The following is a 14596-nucleotide window of genomic DNA, read 5'->3' as shown; positions in this document are numbered from 1 at the left end:
GGGAGCAGCTGTACTGATATCATGATCTCAAGAGTTTCCACCTCTCTGCCACCCAGAGGTTTTACAGGACCAAAGGCAGAGTAAAATAGCAAAAGATTTACCTTTTTATAGCATTTAAGTAATGGGAATAGCAGTTGGTTTTGTAGTTTTGTAAATTCAAGACTAATAAATGGAAGCCAAGATGCTATATTCCTGGCTTTAATGATGTATCAGTGCTTCAGATTTCTCTTGGCTCCACACGCCAAGAGGAGTAGGCATTCTTGCCTCCTCCGTTCATTTCCGTTACAATTCTTTCATCTGTCATATTTCAGTGACCACCAGCGGGGTGCGATATGTAAGCATCTGTGATTATGCAATGTAAGTTTTGGTGGAGGGTGGCATGGTTGCACAGTGGTAACAATTGTGGCCCCGCAGAGCTCGGACCTGGATTCAGTTGCTGGGGTGCTATCTGCGATATGCCCTGCGATGGACTGCCGTCCCTATCAAATCCAGAGTCTGTCCCGCCTTGCACCCAATGCTTCCTGCGATAGCCTTTGGACCACCGTGACCCTGACTTGAATAGGCAGTTCCTGAAAGTGCTGAGATGATGTGATGCACATGTTTCATGGAATCAAATGAAGGGCTGTGAAAGTCAATTAAATAGCTTCACTGATAGTACAATCCCTGGGTCATTTGGGTCACAACTCTACAGTTTCCTATATCAGGGATAAAGGACAGGCGCTGATCTTTCTTCCTTTTCTACAGATCCAACAGCGGAGACAAGAGCTAGAACAAGCCTTGGCCGTGCGCAACACTTAAACCCTTTCCCCAGGGAAACAACGGTGTGTCTCCCCTAGCCCCTCTCATCTCTTGTGCCCAGTTCCTGCCAGAGAAAGTCTCCCTTTTTTGTGTAGTGACCTGCTGTGACCTATGATCAGTGAGAGGTTTTGTGTGTCCTCTGTGCCTGTTTGTCCTCCTGCCACACTAGGATAGGACTGTGCCAGGTCTCCCTAAACCCTCTCTCCTCTCTCAGACTTTGCACCCTATCGCCTGACCCCCAATATAATGGACTGCTACTGAACAGGCCTTACCTCCTTTGATTTCATGGTTCCAAACCCAAGTTACAGTTAATAAGTGTTTTTTAAAACTGCCAGCCTACAGTAGGGGCTATGCTTTAGCCATAAAGCTGATGGGAAGTGAAAGCAGTGTCTGTATATACTGTACAGTTCATTACTTCATTAGGTTCAAAACACCGTTCTTTTTAAATACACTTCCTGAAGCATTCTGGCCAAAATTCTACTGGATGAAAAATTATCTCAGCTCCTCAAGATGTCTGTACAGAGGCTGTGTTATAGTGGCTGCAAAACATTTTATGGAAGCTGTCGTGTGCTTCACACCAGAGAGCCAAGGTCGCCAGACTCCTTTTACAACATTCATGCCTGTGAGTCTTATACTTTCAGTACTAACTTCTCAAAGTAGCCTTGCTGTCCTGTACTGCACCCTTAAAAAGTCTTCTCACTCCCTCAGCTTCACATAGACGGCGTCACCTACAGTTAGTAAATAGCTAAATGAAACTGGTGTTGAGTACTTCTGACAGCCGTCTTCAGTGTTATGAAGAAATTTCTTTCTGATTTCTGCTGTTTGGAACTGAACTGTGAGCAGGACCACGCAACCTTTGAAATTATGATTTTACATTTTTATTATTTTTATTTTTCAAAGTTATTCTTTGGTTTAAGGACATACCTCAACCCATATATTTTGCTCCAGTTTGGAGAGAAACATATGTTAAATTATTACACTAAATTTTGTTTGCTAAACTAATGTTTAGTTTGTAAACTGCTGTTGCTTATATTTTTTGCATTTCTCTTTGTGTGTAGACAAAGAAAATGTTTTCTGAGTTTTAATTACTACTTAAGGAAAGTTAAAGCTATGAACACAGGTACTGTTGTTTTGGGTATTGCTGCATTAAGGTGTCTAGTGATTCTGGAATCAGAATTCCAGCCTGCATGACTCATTTGCTATTATTGTGGCAGGACCACCCAGCTCTCACTGTTAGAATCAGGACACATGCTCCCTTTTCACACTTGGCACTGAGTCACCCTTCATGTTTTTTTTTCAGTTCTCTGCAGCAACAAAAGTGCCAAATTGGCCCAGAGGTAAAGACTTTGAGTCTTTTCATCTGCAGTAACAGGGTGAGGGGTAGTTAGATCTAATATGTCTTTCAATCAGAAGTACAGGCTTGCTTTTAGTTACCAATTAAAAAAAACAGGTTTGGTTTGCAGTTTTTTAATATGTTCTCTTGTATACAAAGGGCAAAGAATGTTCAGTTTTTGCAGTTGGACACTTCAGATGATATTTAGCTTTTCCCTTTTAATCATGCATCAGTGAAAACAAAGGGACACTCACTGGTAGTCTGAGTAGATGTTCTTTCCAGAGAAGGCCTGGTTGGAATGTGTTTTCACATATCTATGGACTGCTTGGGGAATTATCTTCCATCATTGACCTCACACTCTCAGTTCATGGAAAACTTGGTACACCCACACATCTAATACATGTCCAGTGGTTTCATTAACAATCAATACTAATTACAAAATACAGTAGTACATCTGTATATATGAGTACTTCAGTTATACCCGAGTATAGCTGTGCTATTTATGAAAAGTCCTCTTCTTGCCTTTAATATTCAGTTATGCTAAGAACAGTTGTGTAACAGTTTTATTTAAAGTACCAAAAAACACATTCCATTAAATCAGCAGCCGTGTTTTAGTTGCTTTTTACTGTGTAGAAGTCTTTTTTAAAAAGTGGGAACCGGAGGCTCTTTTATGCAAAGGATTGTGGGGGTTGGGAATGTCTTTCGAGAAACAGCTGGAGATATTCTTGGATTCTTCCAAGCAGTAAATGTGCCAAATGGCCTCCTTCTGTTTGTAGACATTCTTATATTTTCTCACATTATTTTTCAAATTCTGCAATGTAACATTATGCATAAAAGATAGTTACCCAATGTATTGTAATTGTGCTCAGATTAAGTGTTTAAAAATTAGCTTTACCAATAAATATACAATATACAATATTTCTTAGCATTACTGAAAACTTCAGCTGTGGAGAAGAGTCTTGCTCGATTACAAAGATTTCATAAGGGGTAACAAAGCCAGCCTGGATTAAAAGGTGTTTGCAAAGAAAAGATTTGTGAGTCTGGAAACCTTTATCTACAACTCCTAAAACATTTCAATACAGGAAAAAAAAAACATAAGTCTCTTGTCATTCTGTGTGAAGAGGAAAAGTGTAATGATGGTCACTGGGAAGGAGCAGAGGTTCAGTTACTGTAATTGAACCTTGACAGTTGTTTTAATTCCGATTTTCCCTATATATAGCCAAGCTTATGGCTCATCTGGACTGAGAAGAAACGCAGTTATAGACATCTAGAACTTTATACATAGTCAATAAAAAAAACAATATTTGTTTCCTTTCTAAAGATTCTCTACTTTATCACTATGTTGACCTGGTTTCTGAGACACTTCAAGGTTTCAGATGACATACATGATATGCTGTGAGGCCAAATGCTCATCTGGAGAATTGTTTTACATTTTCAATGGCTCAAGGCAGCACATTCAGAGCTGCAGGGCTGTCTGTCCTGGAGGTGCTGTAATTACTGTTGACCACAAGGTGGAGGCAATGACATCAGCTGGCCTTGATTCCTAGCACACCATTTTCAAAGGCATGCTCATGTCCTTGCACCAGCGAGCCAGCCCATTTCCGTCAGGAGCAGGTGCTATTCTTCCGGCTTACTTACTGCTTACAACGGTGTTTTGGCAGTGGCCATTTTACCCCTTCTCACATTTAGAAAGGGATTCTGCTCATTTTATCAAAGTGAAAAAATAAAATCAAAAATATATCCCGGGAGAAAACAGAACTACATTTTGTATTTGGAGATGTGATAACCTATTCTTCATCTGTGATATGACAGGTTTATTCGACAAAGTGTACTAGCCAATAGAGCCTGTAGACCTGGGAACAAAACCTGCCAAGGTCACTAGGTCTCATTCTTAATAGTCCATATCAAAGTAACACATTAAAAACAAATGCCTTACAAGGGGTTGGGTATTAAATGAGAGGCCTAGGCACTATTGTTTCACCCTGGGAGCACTGGGGAGGAAGGTCGACCGAAGAATGAGAGTCAAAAAGGACTGGCTTATATTTAGCTTCAGGGCTCTGGAGTAGACTGCTTTTTCTGTGGATTGAAGTGATTTTGTGTTTGTGACAGTTTATTAACGCAGACACAAGCTTAAGCTTTTGTCCTTTTGGTGCCTGTGACTTGATTCTGGAAGCGTTAACTCAGTAGGTGTTTGATTTAGTAATGACTTTGCCTGAACTGGAGACTATCTGAACATAACTAAAGGAGACACTGTTTTAAAGCAATTTCTACTTAGAATTTACCTCTTCCAGAAATTGCTCCTAGAGAAAGGTCTGAAAGTAGTTCATAGTTTCATTGAGGCTTATTTTTTGTGTGCCTTTAAAAGACTTTTACTGACTTGGCTTTGTTCATTTTAAGCTCCCTTTACCTTATAATCAAAGACCTTTTTGTAAAATTCACCAAACTCCATGGCCTAATATTAATTCAGTCACATTCTCAACCTGTCGGTGTCTTAACATGCCGACTTTGTTCCTGAAAACCCCTTTTCTTTCTGAACACCTAGAACAGAGCCCAGGAGGACTCAAAGAATGTGCAGCTGTCCTGGTACACAGTGGGGAGTGGTTGCAGTTAACACAGACACTTGGAATATTAGAGGAAATTCTGCCTTTCTAAAGGAGGACAGAATACCTCAAAAGCCAAAATGAGGACTCATCTGGCTTTTCATTTTCTTTTTGTTTTAGTTTTTTTATCAGTGTCTGCCTTGCTAAAGAATTCCCCATCAGTTCCACTAAAAACAGATGTGGTCATCAGTGTTAGAACATATACAGCCTCTGTAAGCTGGCAGAAATAAAGCAGTCTGACCTGACCCCCCCACTGTTCTTGTGTCAGTGTTTGGCCTCTTGATTTTTGAAGTTTTGGTACGTGTCACTGCGTGGAGCCTCCAAGCATCACAAGACGTGTAATCTGTTCATCTTCATGTGGCTTTAGCGCAATAAGGACCAAACCAAAGACTGTTGCTGGTGGTTGAAAAGTCATGCTGCCTAAGAGAAAAGCATGTATGATCATGACACTGTAAAACTGAGCCTCTATGTTTTTTTGTACTTTTTGTATATTTACCCATACTAGGTTGTGTTATGTGCATTTGCTTTAAAAAAAGGGAACTGGCATCGATCTTGCCTCTTTTGGTGTGACTGCACTATACAGTAGGCAATTCTATCTGATCACATCTGAAGTTACCATCTGCACTTCATTGCTGTACATTTTGAGATAAACAGTAGTTTTGCATTCACAAGGTGTATGTTGGTGCTTAAACAGAGAAGGAAAAGGCTGTGTGACATGTCATGGCCTAAAAACAGCCGTTAACACTTTTGTTTTCTTATCATTTTGTCACTCGACTTTTTGAAGTGCAACACACACAGAAAAAAGACTCTCCAGTGTCAGTGCGAAGGGTGTTAATGAAAAATAACACAAGTGTTTCTTCCTGACTATGTCTTGTTATTGGCTACAAACTACTAGCTCCCACTCTATGGGTCAGTTTCAACAGCTCAGAGTCTGTCTTGTAAAACATGTCCTAATGGGAATTTCTATCAGTCTATCATACTGTTGAACTACTGACAATGGCAGAAAATATAGTTTGTCCATTGTAATTCAACATAAGTATGAGGGAGTTATTCCTGTATAGCAGTACTATTTGGATGTACATTACTGCCACGCTGGCAGTCTAATAGAACAATTTCACCCACTGCAACCCTCAGACGTATGAGGCAATAAGGTGCCTATGAATGCATCAAGGAGAAGAACAGCAATCTAGCCCACACTGTGCTTAAAACAGCTCTGGCACAATAACACCAAATACACCCTTAAAATGCACTCAGCCTTCTAAAAACACAGTGCATTCATGGTCTGCAATGACAACGGACCATTTTAATTATCACATGAAATCTTTCAAAAGTTGTTTGTCATTCGAACCTAGGTGCCAATTTGTACATTCCTGTGTACACTGATGTTATTCAAGTTGTGAAAGTGGGTATGGATTTCATTCTGCTGTTCTAGAAGTGCTGAGCAAAACTGTTTTATTTTTTTTAAATCATACAGTATAATCTATTGAGAAAATACAATTTTCCTTGCCAATTAGCCATGGAGGCATTTTTAATATGGAGAGTGGGATGCAAAGAACTGAACTCTCCTAAGCTGGCCCCCTGGGTTCTGAGACCTCTGAGATCAACACCAGATGTGGGCATTGAGAATTAAAGGAATCTTCATTGGAAAACTGCAAAGCAAAACGTTAGCTTGCTAAACTTTCAGATCAGTTCATAAAGAAAGGGAAAAAAATAAGTTATATTTGAAAAAAAGTATTTTAGGTGTAGAGGAAAGACGTCAGGAAGGAGCTTGTGTTTTTTACAGAAAGCTGCGCACCAGAGTGCACATGACACTGAGGGGTAACAGTAGTGGCACAGTAGTGGCAGGAGTCATCCCCTGGGGAAATACATCAAGGTACTGCTTTGGGACACCAAGGTAATCTACAATTATCAGTAAGAGGAGGACATCTGGGTAAAGTGGGACTGGCACTGGCCTTTGCCAGTTACCAAAGCGGAACAGTGTTATAGCGTCTGAAGATTGCCTTGTTTTGTGTTTCTTCTGTTTTGTCTTTTGTTAGCCTTATGCGCACAAATGTGTTCAAGAGGGAGGTGCCTCGACTGCTGCTGGTGCCTGATTGTATTTCGGAGTCTCTGTGTGCGTGCTTGTTTACGCTGTTTTCATGTAACGGTATCCACGTAGAGACATAGAATCGTTTTCTAAAACTTAAAAATGTCTGTGAAATGCGACTTTTAAAACAAGAAAACCCAAAGCTGGTACTGTAAATGGTGGAAGATTTTCTTTTGTAACTATGCATGCCGCATGGACATGTTTTTTTTAAATAAAAAACGAAAACAAAATACTTGTTTTCATCAAATGAAGGAAAGAATGAAGGGAGAATTATAGTGGTCGTCGCTATGACAAGGAGCCTGGGGAATGGACATCTATTGGACTTTGCGACTTGCAAGCCAATGGGTAGTGTGTTGTTGCTGTAAAATGGAATGTTTTGAAAGAAAGTCAGCTTTAATCCAGCTAAGAGGCCTGTTTTTAATTAAGTCCATACCAGCTGGCAATCCAGAATATGCATCAACAATTGTGGAGCACACCACACTAATTACTTTTGAACACTCAACTTTTGAGTTAAAAAGTTAAACTCCTGATTCACAGGAGGGAAAGAATGCCTTTGGAAAGACCTGCGTTGTACTTTCATTTGCTGGATGAGGTCATGACTTTGTCTTTGGTTCTGTGAAGGTCATAGTTTTGTTTGTACCCAGACAATTTTGTTGTACTTGACCAGCAGTGGCTCATCTGTGACAAGGCTGCAACCAAGGAACTTATGTTGGCCTCATGGTACTGATCCAGTGCGGTCAACTTTACTACCAGCTACTGGCACTACTAAAACATACTGTGCACTGTTAGTTATGAAAAAGTAAAGCAACATATCTCTCACTAAGTACAGATGCAAGGCTTGACTTTCAGCTGTAAATTATTCTTGACCAGAAAGATGAAAGCCAGCTGCCATGAACACCAGGTTAAATCTTCCCTTCATCACAGTGGCTGTTTATCAAGGTGGTCTAACAGTCCTGTTCTGTCTGCCTGGAAGATAAGACTGAAAAAAGTTCCTGAACCCCAGCTTCTGGACAGTACCCGTCTTTTTACTGTGGGACTCCTGAAATGGAGAAACAAGGGAATCTGATTCCCTCCGACAGCTTCCACCACCCCCAAGAACCCAGGACTCTAATCATGTACAGCGCCTTTATGTGCAAAGAAAGAGTTAAAGGCGCTATATAAATCTTAACTGTATTATAATTTAATTGTACTAGGACACTGTGGGGATCAAGAAACGTTGTGGCTGTGACTTGCTGAGACAGTATGGATGTAAATGAAAGTAGCGTTTGCCAAAGCTTGTACCTGCAAGACTGTCTAGGTTTTTTTTTAATGTGTGTAACCCTCTGGCTTCATCTGAAGTGGTCTGAGAGCCTGGTTGACTTCAGTGAAAATTACTTAACCTGCCTTCTCTTTTGCATCATGGTGTTGAGATCAGTTGATCACTGATTTCATGTTGGTCAGTTCACTGAGGTCTTCCTTGCTTTCCTGTCCACCTCTGCCAACTTCAAAGTTCATTAAAAGTGACTAAAATGCTAGACTAGTCCTAATTCTTCCTTTGTTGACTAATCTAGTGTAAATTGGTCTGTTGCATAAAACTACAGACATTTAATGTGTAACCAAAAATGTTAATGTCTCCTCTAGGCTGATGTGTTTACTTGTGACTATTGTAGCAGTTCTGAAAAATAAAACACTAGTCTAATCATGATCTCAGCATCCAGTGACTTTGGATGGCTCCACTCTTAGCTGAAGGATGCCCATAGGAAAACATGAAAACTCATCAATTTACTATAAGCAGCAGTGGTGAAAAATTCTGGTTCTCGAAAGAAACAAACCAGTGTGTGGTTTGCAGGGTCTGTTAAAATAACATTGGTCCCCTATTGGAAAGACATACTGTATGTTTGGTGTAAATTAGACGATGTGGTTACATTCAGAATGGAAGGCAGAATGAAAATAAGGTAGCAGTCTAATTTGGGACTTAAAATTGTGAGTGCTGTTTGTTTTCTGGGCCTCCCTCAGGTTTAGTGTGATTTAGAAGGGAAATCTGTAACAAGACCAAAAAACATTTTTAAAGTAGGAGACGTCATCTCCTGTCCTTGATAGCTATGACAAGTATTATTAGTGCATAAAAACTCAGATAATGGGATTAATTCAACTAGTATTTTTTCCAGCACATGAGTTCTGTGTATTGCATACAATTTTTCATCACAGATTAAATTTCATTCATGTGCTGTGTAACACATGTGGGAGGAAATATGTCGTCTATATCCACGCAGTATTTCAGTTATGCAACTGAGACCATATGGCCATCAAGGACTGGAGCTGAGCCATCACAACATTTCCAATCAGTGTTAAGAAAGAAACATGTCCTTAATCTTGCAGGAGTGTGTTTTGTTTCATGCGAAATGTACTGGTGATCCAGAACTGATAATGTCCTGCTGGTTGTAAAAAAATAATGAAAATAAACCATTTCTAGGCATCAATTACTTGTTTTCCTTTTCTACTATCATCCTTTTCTGAAGGCACTCCATAACATTTTTTTAATGACAAGAAAAAGACAGTTTGTATACACATTTTTTCATGGCAAACAGCCATAGTAGTGTACAGGTACCTGCCTGTTGTTACAGAGCTTAATATCTACTCAAGGTATTTTTTTTGTTTTATAATGCTATTGTGATAAAGATTTAATGCATATTTTGAACTGTATAATGAAGTAATTATGATAAGTGACTTTCAAGTTCAATTTTGAGTTGACTCAATTGATACACTTCCAAGATGTCCTTGTGTTTTAAAACTTTTGGTAACTTAGTAAAACATTTATATGTTAATATAGTCATTTTCATAATTCAGGGGGTTGTCGATTTAAGAAAGCAGGTGATACCTTTTTCCAGTGAGAGAATGCAGAAGAAAATCCTGCCAAAACAAGGAATTACTTTCTCAGAATGACTCCTTTCATGGACAGTACAGTGGTGAAGCGGTTAACATTGCTACTTCGCAGCACGGAGGCCCCGGGTTCAAGTCCAGACCTGGGGTACTATCTGCGTGGAGTTTGTATGGTTTCCCTGTGTTCCCATGGGTTTCCTCTCAGGTAAGCCTTCCTCCCATAAGACATACTGGTAGATTCAGTGACTTCTAGGAAAATTGGACATGGTGTGAGTGCATTTGTATTTGGTGTCTGCAACTGCTGTCTGATGGATTGGCATCCTGGCCAGGGGGTACCCTGTCTTCCATCCGTTGTTTGCCAAGGCAGTGAGCACATGGCTCCCCCATGACCCTGAATCCAAAGAAGCAGCTAGAAAATGGATGGATGCATGTTTTTATCCCCCAAATTGAAACTTGCCTACCTGCTGAGACCATAGACGAGTTTCATGACCTTTTTCCTGCATCCTAAGTAACTGTGAGCCTGGTTAAGAATTTTGTGAGCTAGCCAAATGAACATGATGGTCTGAACATGCGGTCTTTAATAACATAAAAGGCTAAGGATGTAAATAACTGAAAAGGGCAAGTTAAAATGAAAAGGTTAATGAAAATGTTAAAAAGGTTCTGTCAACAACATTAGACAAACCCTTTTACTGATAAGGAATAATGTACAGAACCCTCAAAGGAATGTGATTTCTTTGTTCCCCTGCACAGTGAGGTAACAATGTCATAAATTAGGTAGCACATTTTAAAAAGACATACATTTACAATAATGTACAAACACAAATTTAATGACGTCATTCAGGTGGGTAGCTGTGTCAGCATGCGTAGTCTGCAAAGGAACAAGTAATAGGTTTATTCCATGCTGAAAAGAGAAGAGAGAAAACACATTGTTCAGGTGTGAGAAAGACAGAGCAGACAGCAAAGATTAAATAGCACAGAAGAACAAAAGCTGGGAGAGGGAAGAAGGCAGGAGAGGCAGAGAGGCCACTCAGGAAGTGCGAATTGCAGCAGGGTGAAGAAAGGTGTGAAGTCAAAACCTGCATACGAATAGAGAAGATTACATGGAAATAAATCGGTCATCGAGAGAAGGGGGATGGTGTGAACCTAGTTTAAGGATGAGTTTCGTTTCTGTTGTTTTTCTGCTATGGGAGTTGAGAAACCCTTCTTTGAGAACAGAGACAGAGAGATCAGTGTGATCGTGGCTGGCTGGGGTGAAATGAGAAACTATTGGCTTGGAGAAATCTTTAATCTTCACAGCCCGAACATGTTCTCTTAAGCGGTCTCCTAGTCTCTTCTTCCAGTTTCCCCAAACTGGGGATAGCTGGGCATTTTTTGTAGGAGATACAGTAAATGAGGTTGCTGGAGGTACAGGATGTCGTCTGTGTGATCCAGAATTGACCTGAGGGACCCTGAATGAGCTTGTTGCTAGATATGTATTTTGCAGCGAGTTCTGTTGCAGGGGAAGGTGCCTGGTGGGGATGATTGCCGAGTGCGGTCAAGGGAGCTGAGAACCAGAAGTTTACATAGATTGGGTGGTCGGTGATATGAGATGATTGGGTGGTTAGAAAAAAGAGTAGCCCTGTAAAATGGAGTAGTTGTTAATAATGGTCCTGGGGATAGAAAGTGTGTTAGTGTGGTAGGGAAGCACCAAAGGAATGCAGTTGTGAGACCGGGAGTTCCTGGTCGAGTTGATGAGCCGAGGGCTGTTTTTGGCCCAGGAGAGGGCCCGATCGATAACATGGGTGGGGTATCCTCTGTTGATGAAAAAAGAATACATTTTGAGTGCTTGGTTCTGGAAATTCATGTCATCCCCGCAGAGTCGACAAATTTAAGTACAGAGATACAACACGCAGAGTATCAGGGCCCTGCCTTCTATAGCAACAGGAAATATATCTCAAACCTGCAACCGAGCCAAAAATACAAAGTAGGAAAAATATTCCCCTATTCCAAATAATGTATCAAAATTTTGTATTGGGTATCACAAATAGGAAATACATATTTTTACAACTAAAAGCTAACAGTCCTTTTATTAAAGCAAAGAATTGCACCCTTCAGTGCTCAACTTACCTGGACATATTTTGCAAGTGTATATTTCTATCTAGATCTAATATTTATGCATTTTCATCATTATATGATGAAAGAACATGTATGAAACGTTATAAAACATGGGGAGGCAATTTGGCTAATCTAACCCATTTAGTTGCTACTAGCAAACTGATCTGAGAGTCTCATGCAGCTGTTATTTAAAAGAATTCATCTTCAACAACACAGCCCGATTTCTTATACTCCCACAGCTCTATAGGTAAAAAAGTATTTCCAGCTTTCAGGTTTAGATACTCTCCCACACAGTTTCCACTTGTCCTCTGGTTTGTGTCTCACTGTTGATTCTAAAGAATTCTACTGTATTGAATTTTGTTCATGTCATAGAGAGTTATGAATACTTGTATCAGGCCCCTCTGTTTAAGGTTTAATTTTTTTTCAACTTGTTAGGTACAGGAAATTCCTTTAAGCATGGGAAGGTATAATTTCTTCCAGATTCCAATACATATTTTGTAAAGTGGTGACTAAATTATGCACAGTATTTTAATACTGTTCTTATCAGTGTTCTTATCAGTGCACTGTACATGACATCCCTTAAATCCTACACTTTGAACTATAGAGCCTAACATTTTGTCCTTTTTATTCCTTCCACCACATTGTCTAGAAGATGTAAATATCAATAAAAATACATTCATAAGTAGCCCCTTCATAATCAGTGTTTACCATTTTATACTGATAGTTTTGTTTTTACCACCTGCATGTACTAATCTATACTTGTCTACATTAAATGTCACTTGTGATCTGTTGGTTCAGTCTTGAGTGTAAAATATTTTCAAATTTCCTTTCAGCCTCTTATCGAATCCTTCTAATAAAGTACAATTTGCACTAATTGACTCATAAAATCTACCTCACTGATTTAAATTAGAAAGAGCATTGGTACTCCACACCAATAAGGGAACTAACACCATATTTATACTCTCTTTTTTATTAACTAGTTCTCAATCTAAATACACATTAACTTGAATGAGAACTAACTGGAATTTGAGAATTAAGTTTTTATGAGGAAAAAAGCCTTCTAAAGATGTAAATAAATCATGTGCTGTCCCATCCATCCATTTTGTAGCCGGTTTTATAATAATAATAATAATAATAAATGATTATGCTTATATAGCACTTTTCTGGACACTCCACTCAAAGCACTTTACAGGTAATGTGGACTCTCCTCCTCCACCACCAATGTGCAGCATCCACCTGGATTATGCAACAGCAGCCAAAGTGCACCAGAACGCTCACCACACATCAGCTATTGGCGGGGGGGGGGTAGGGAGAACAGAGTGATGAAGTGAAGGAGGCCATGAATGATAAAGGCCAATCGAAATTTGGCCAGGACTCCCAGGGTTACACCCGTACTCTTTGAGAAAAGCCCTGGGATTTTTAATGACTACAGAGAGAACATCAGTTTTACGTCTCATCTGAAGGATGGCGCCTTTTAACAGTATAGTGTTCCCATCACTATACTGGGACATTAGGACCCACATAGACCGCAGGGTGAGCACCCCCTGCTGGCCCCACTAACACCTCTTCTAGCAGCAACCGTAGTTTTTCCCAGGAGGTCTCCCAACCAGTTATTGACCAGGCTCACACCTGCTTAGCTAGTGGTTGCTTTATCCAATACAGGCTTGTGGGGGAGCCAGAGCCAACTCGAGCAAGCAGCCAGTCCTCTGCAGGGCAGACACAAACACAGACATGCACACCAGGCATTCATTTTCCAGAAGCCAATTAACCTACTAGTATGTCTTCGGGAGAACATAAAAGCTCCATGCAGATTGCACATTAAGAATTGAACCCAGGACCCCGGTGCTGTGATGCAGCACAGCTAACCACTGTACTCCTTTGCTGCCCTCTTTCCATACAGACGATTTTCTTGTTTACAGTAGTTTTGTCATTTCAATAATCTTACATGTCATACAAATAAGACATTGGTCAATAATTTCTAATTATTAGTAACTAATTTTGTCACCATTTAATGGGTGGGCAGTACATCAGTAATTTTCCAGTCAATTTAGTATTATGTTTATGGACAATGAACAGCATCTGTTGTTTTCCTTAAGTACATTTTCCTCAATACTCTCAGACTCAGGAAATGTATTTAATTATATATAGAAATACACAATTGCCATGTGGTTAACAGGGGAATTCACGGTGTACATTTTTCAATGTTGTGTTTTCATGCATTGCTTTCCGGTACAAGTTTAAAAAAGCTGGGGGAATCTACTTTCTTATCCAGTGCTACCAGGTGAAAATATTCTGATAGTTTCAAAGAAGGCGAAGCTGTGGTACAAAAGTTCAAGATCAATCGGGTATAAGAGAAGGAACAGAAAATTACATAGTCCAACAGCAAACCTTAGTTCCAAGAATCTGTAATACTGGAAACATCTACATGTCATGCCGGTGGACACAAGCAATGAGAGGCATTTGTCTGCTCAACTGAAGCCCTTGATTTTAACCCTTTTTCCATTAAAATATTTAATTATTTCTACATTTCTTATTTTAATGATTTACATAAGGTGTAAAGCAATTTGAAATTAAAATTTAACATGACATGCACTTCATATTTATATTTTTGGTGTTTTCATTTCTCACATTTGTTTCCAAAGATAATATGACATTTTCTACCAGTCTGAATAAAACACCCCTCTCCCTGTACTTCGGCTGGTTTCTTTGATAATATTTGTAATAATGGTTTATTACTGTTACACATCACTGCACCTCACACACTGCCACCATCCATCCTCTAGAATGGAGCGAGTTTGAAGTAACCCCTTTAAGCATTGCAAGGTG

At 39.7% G+C, this 14596-nt stretch overlaps 1 protein-coding gene across 8 annotated transcripts in view; it reads left to right on the top strand.

Moving 5' to 3' along the window:
• The window catches only part of smarcd3b (SWI/SNF related BAF chromatin remodeling complex subunit D3b), a 103943-nt gene extending 94667 nt beyond the window's left edge, over positions 1-9276 (top strand). For all 8 annotated transcript variants that reach the window (XM_069191157.1, XM_069191156.1, XM_015354201.2 and 5 more), the window contains one exon: positions 745-9276. In XM_069191157.1, coding sequence (XP_069047258.1) covers positions 745-798 — 54 coding nt within the window. In that variant the 3' untranslated portion in view covers positions 799-9276. The remainder of the gene's footprint in view (positions 1-744) is intronic.
• The last annotated feature ends 5320 nt before the right edge of the window (positions 9277-14596 follow it).

Source organism: Lepisosteus oculatus, chromosome 6 (assembly GCF_040954835.1).
Source record: "Lepisosteus oculatus isolate fLepOcu1 chromosome 6, fLepOcu1.hap2, whole genome shotgun sequence".
Lineage (NCBI taxonomy): Eukaryota > Metazoa > Chordata > Actinopteri > Semionotiformes > Lepisosteidae > Lepisosteus > Lepisosteus oculatus.
This window is presented reverse-complemented; position numbering and strand designations above follow the sequence as displayed.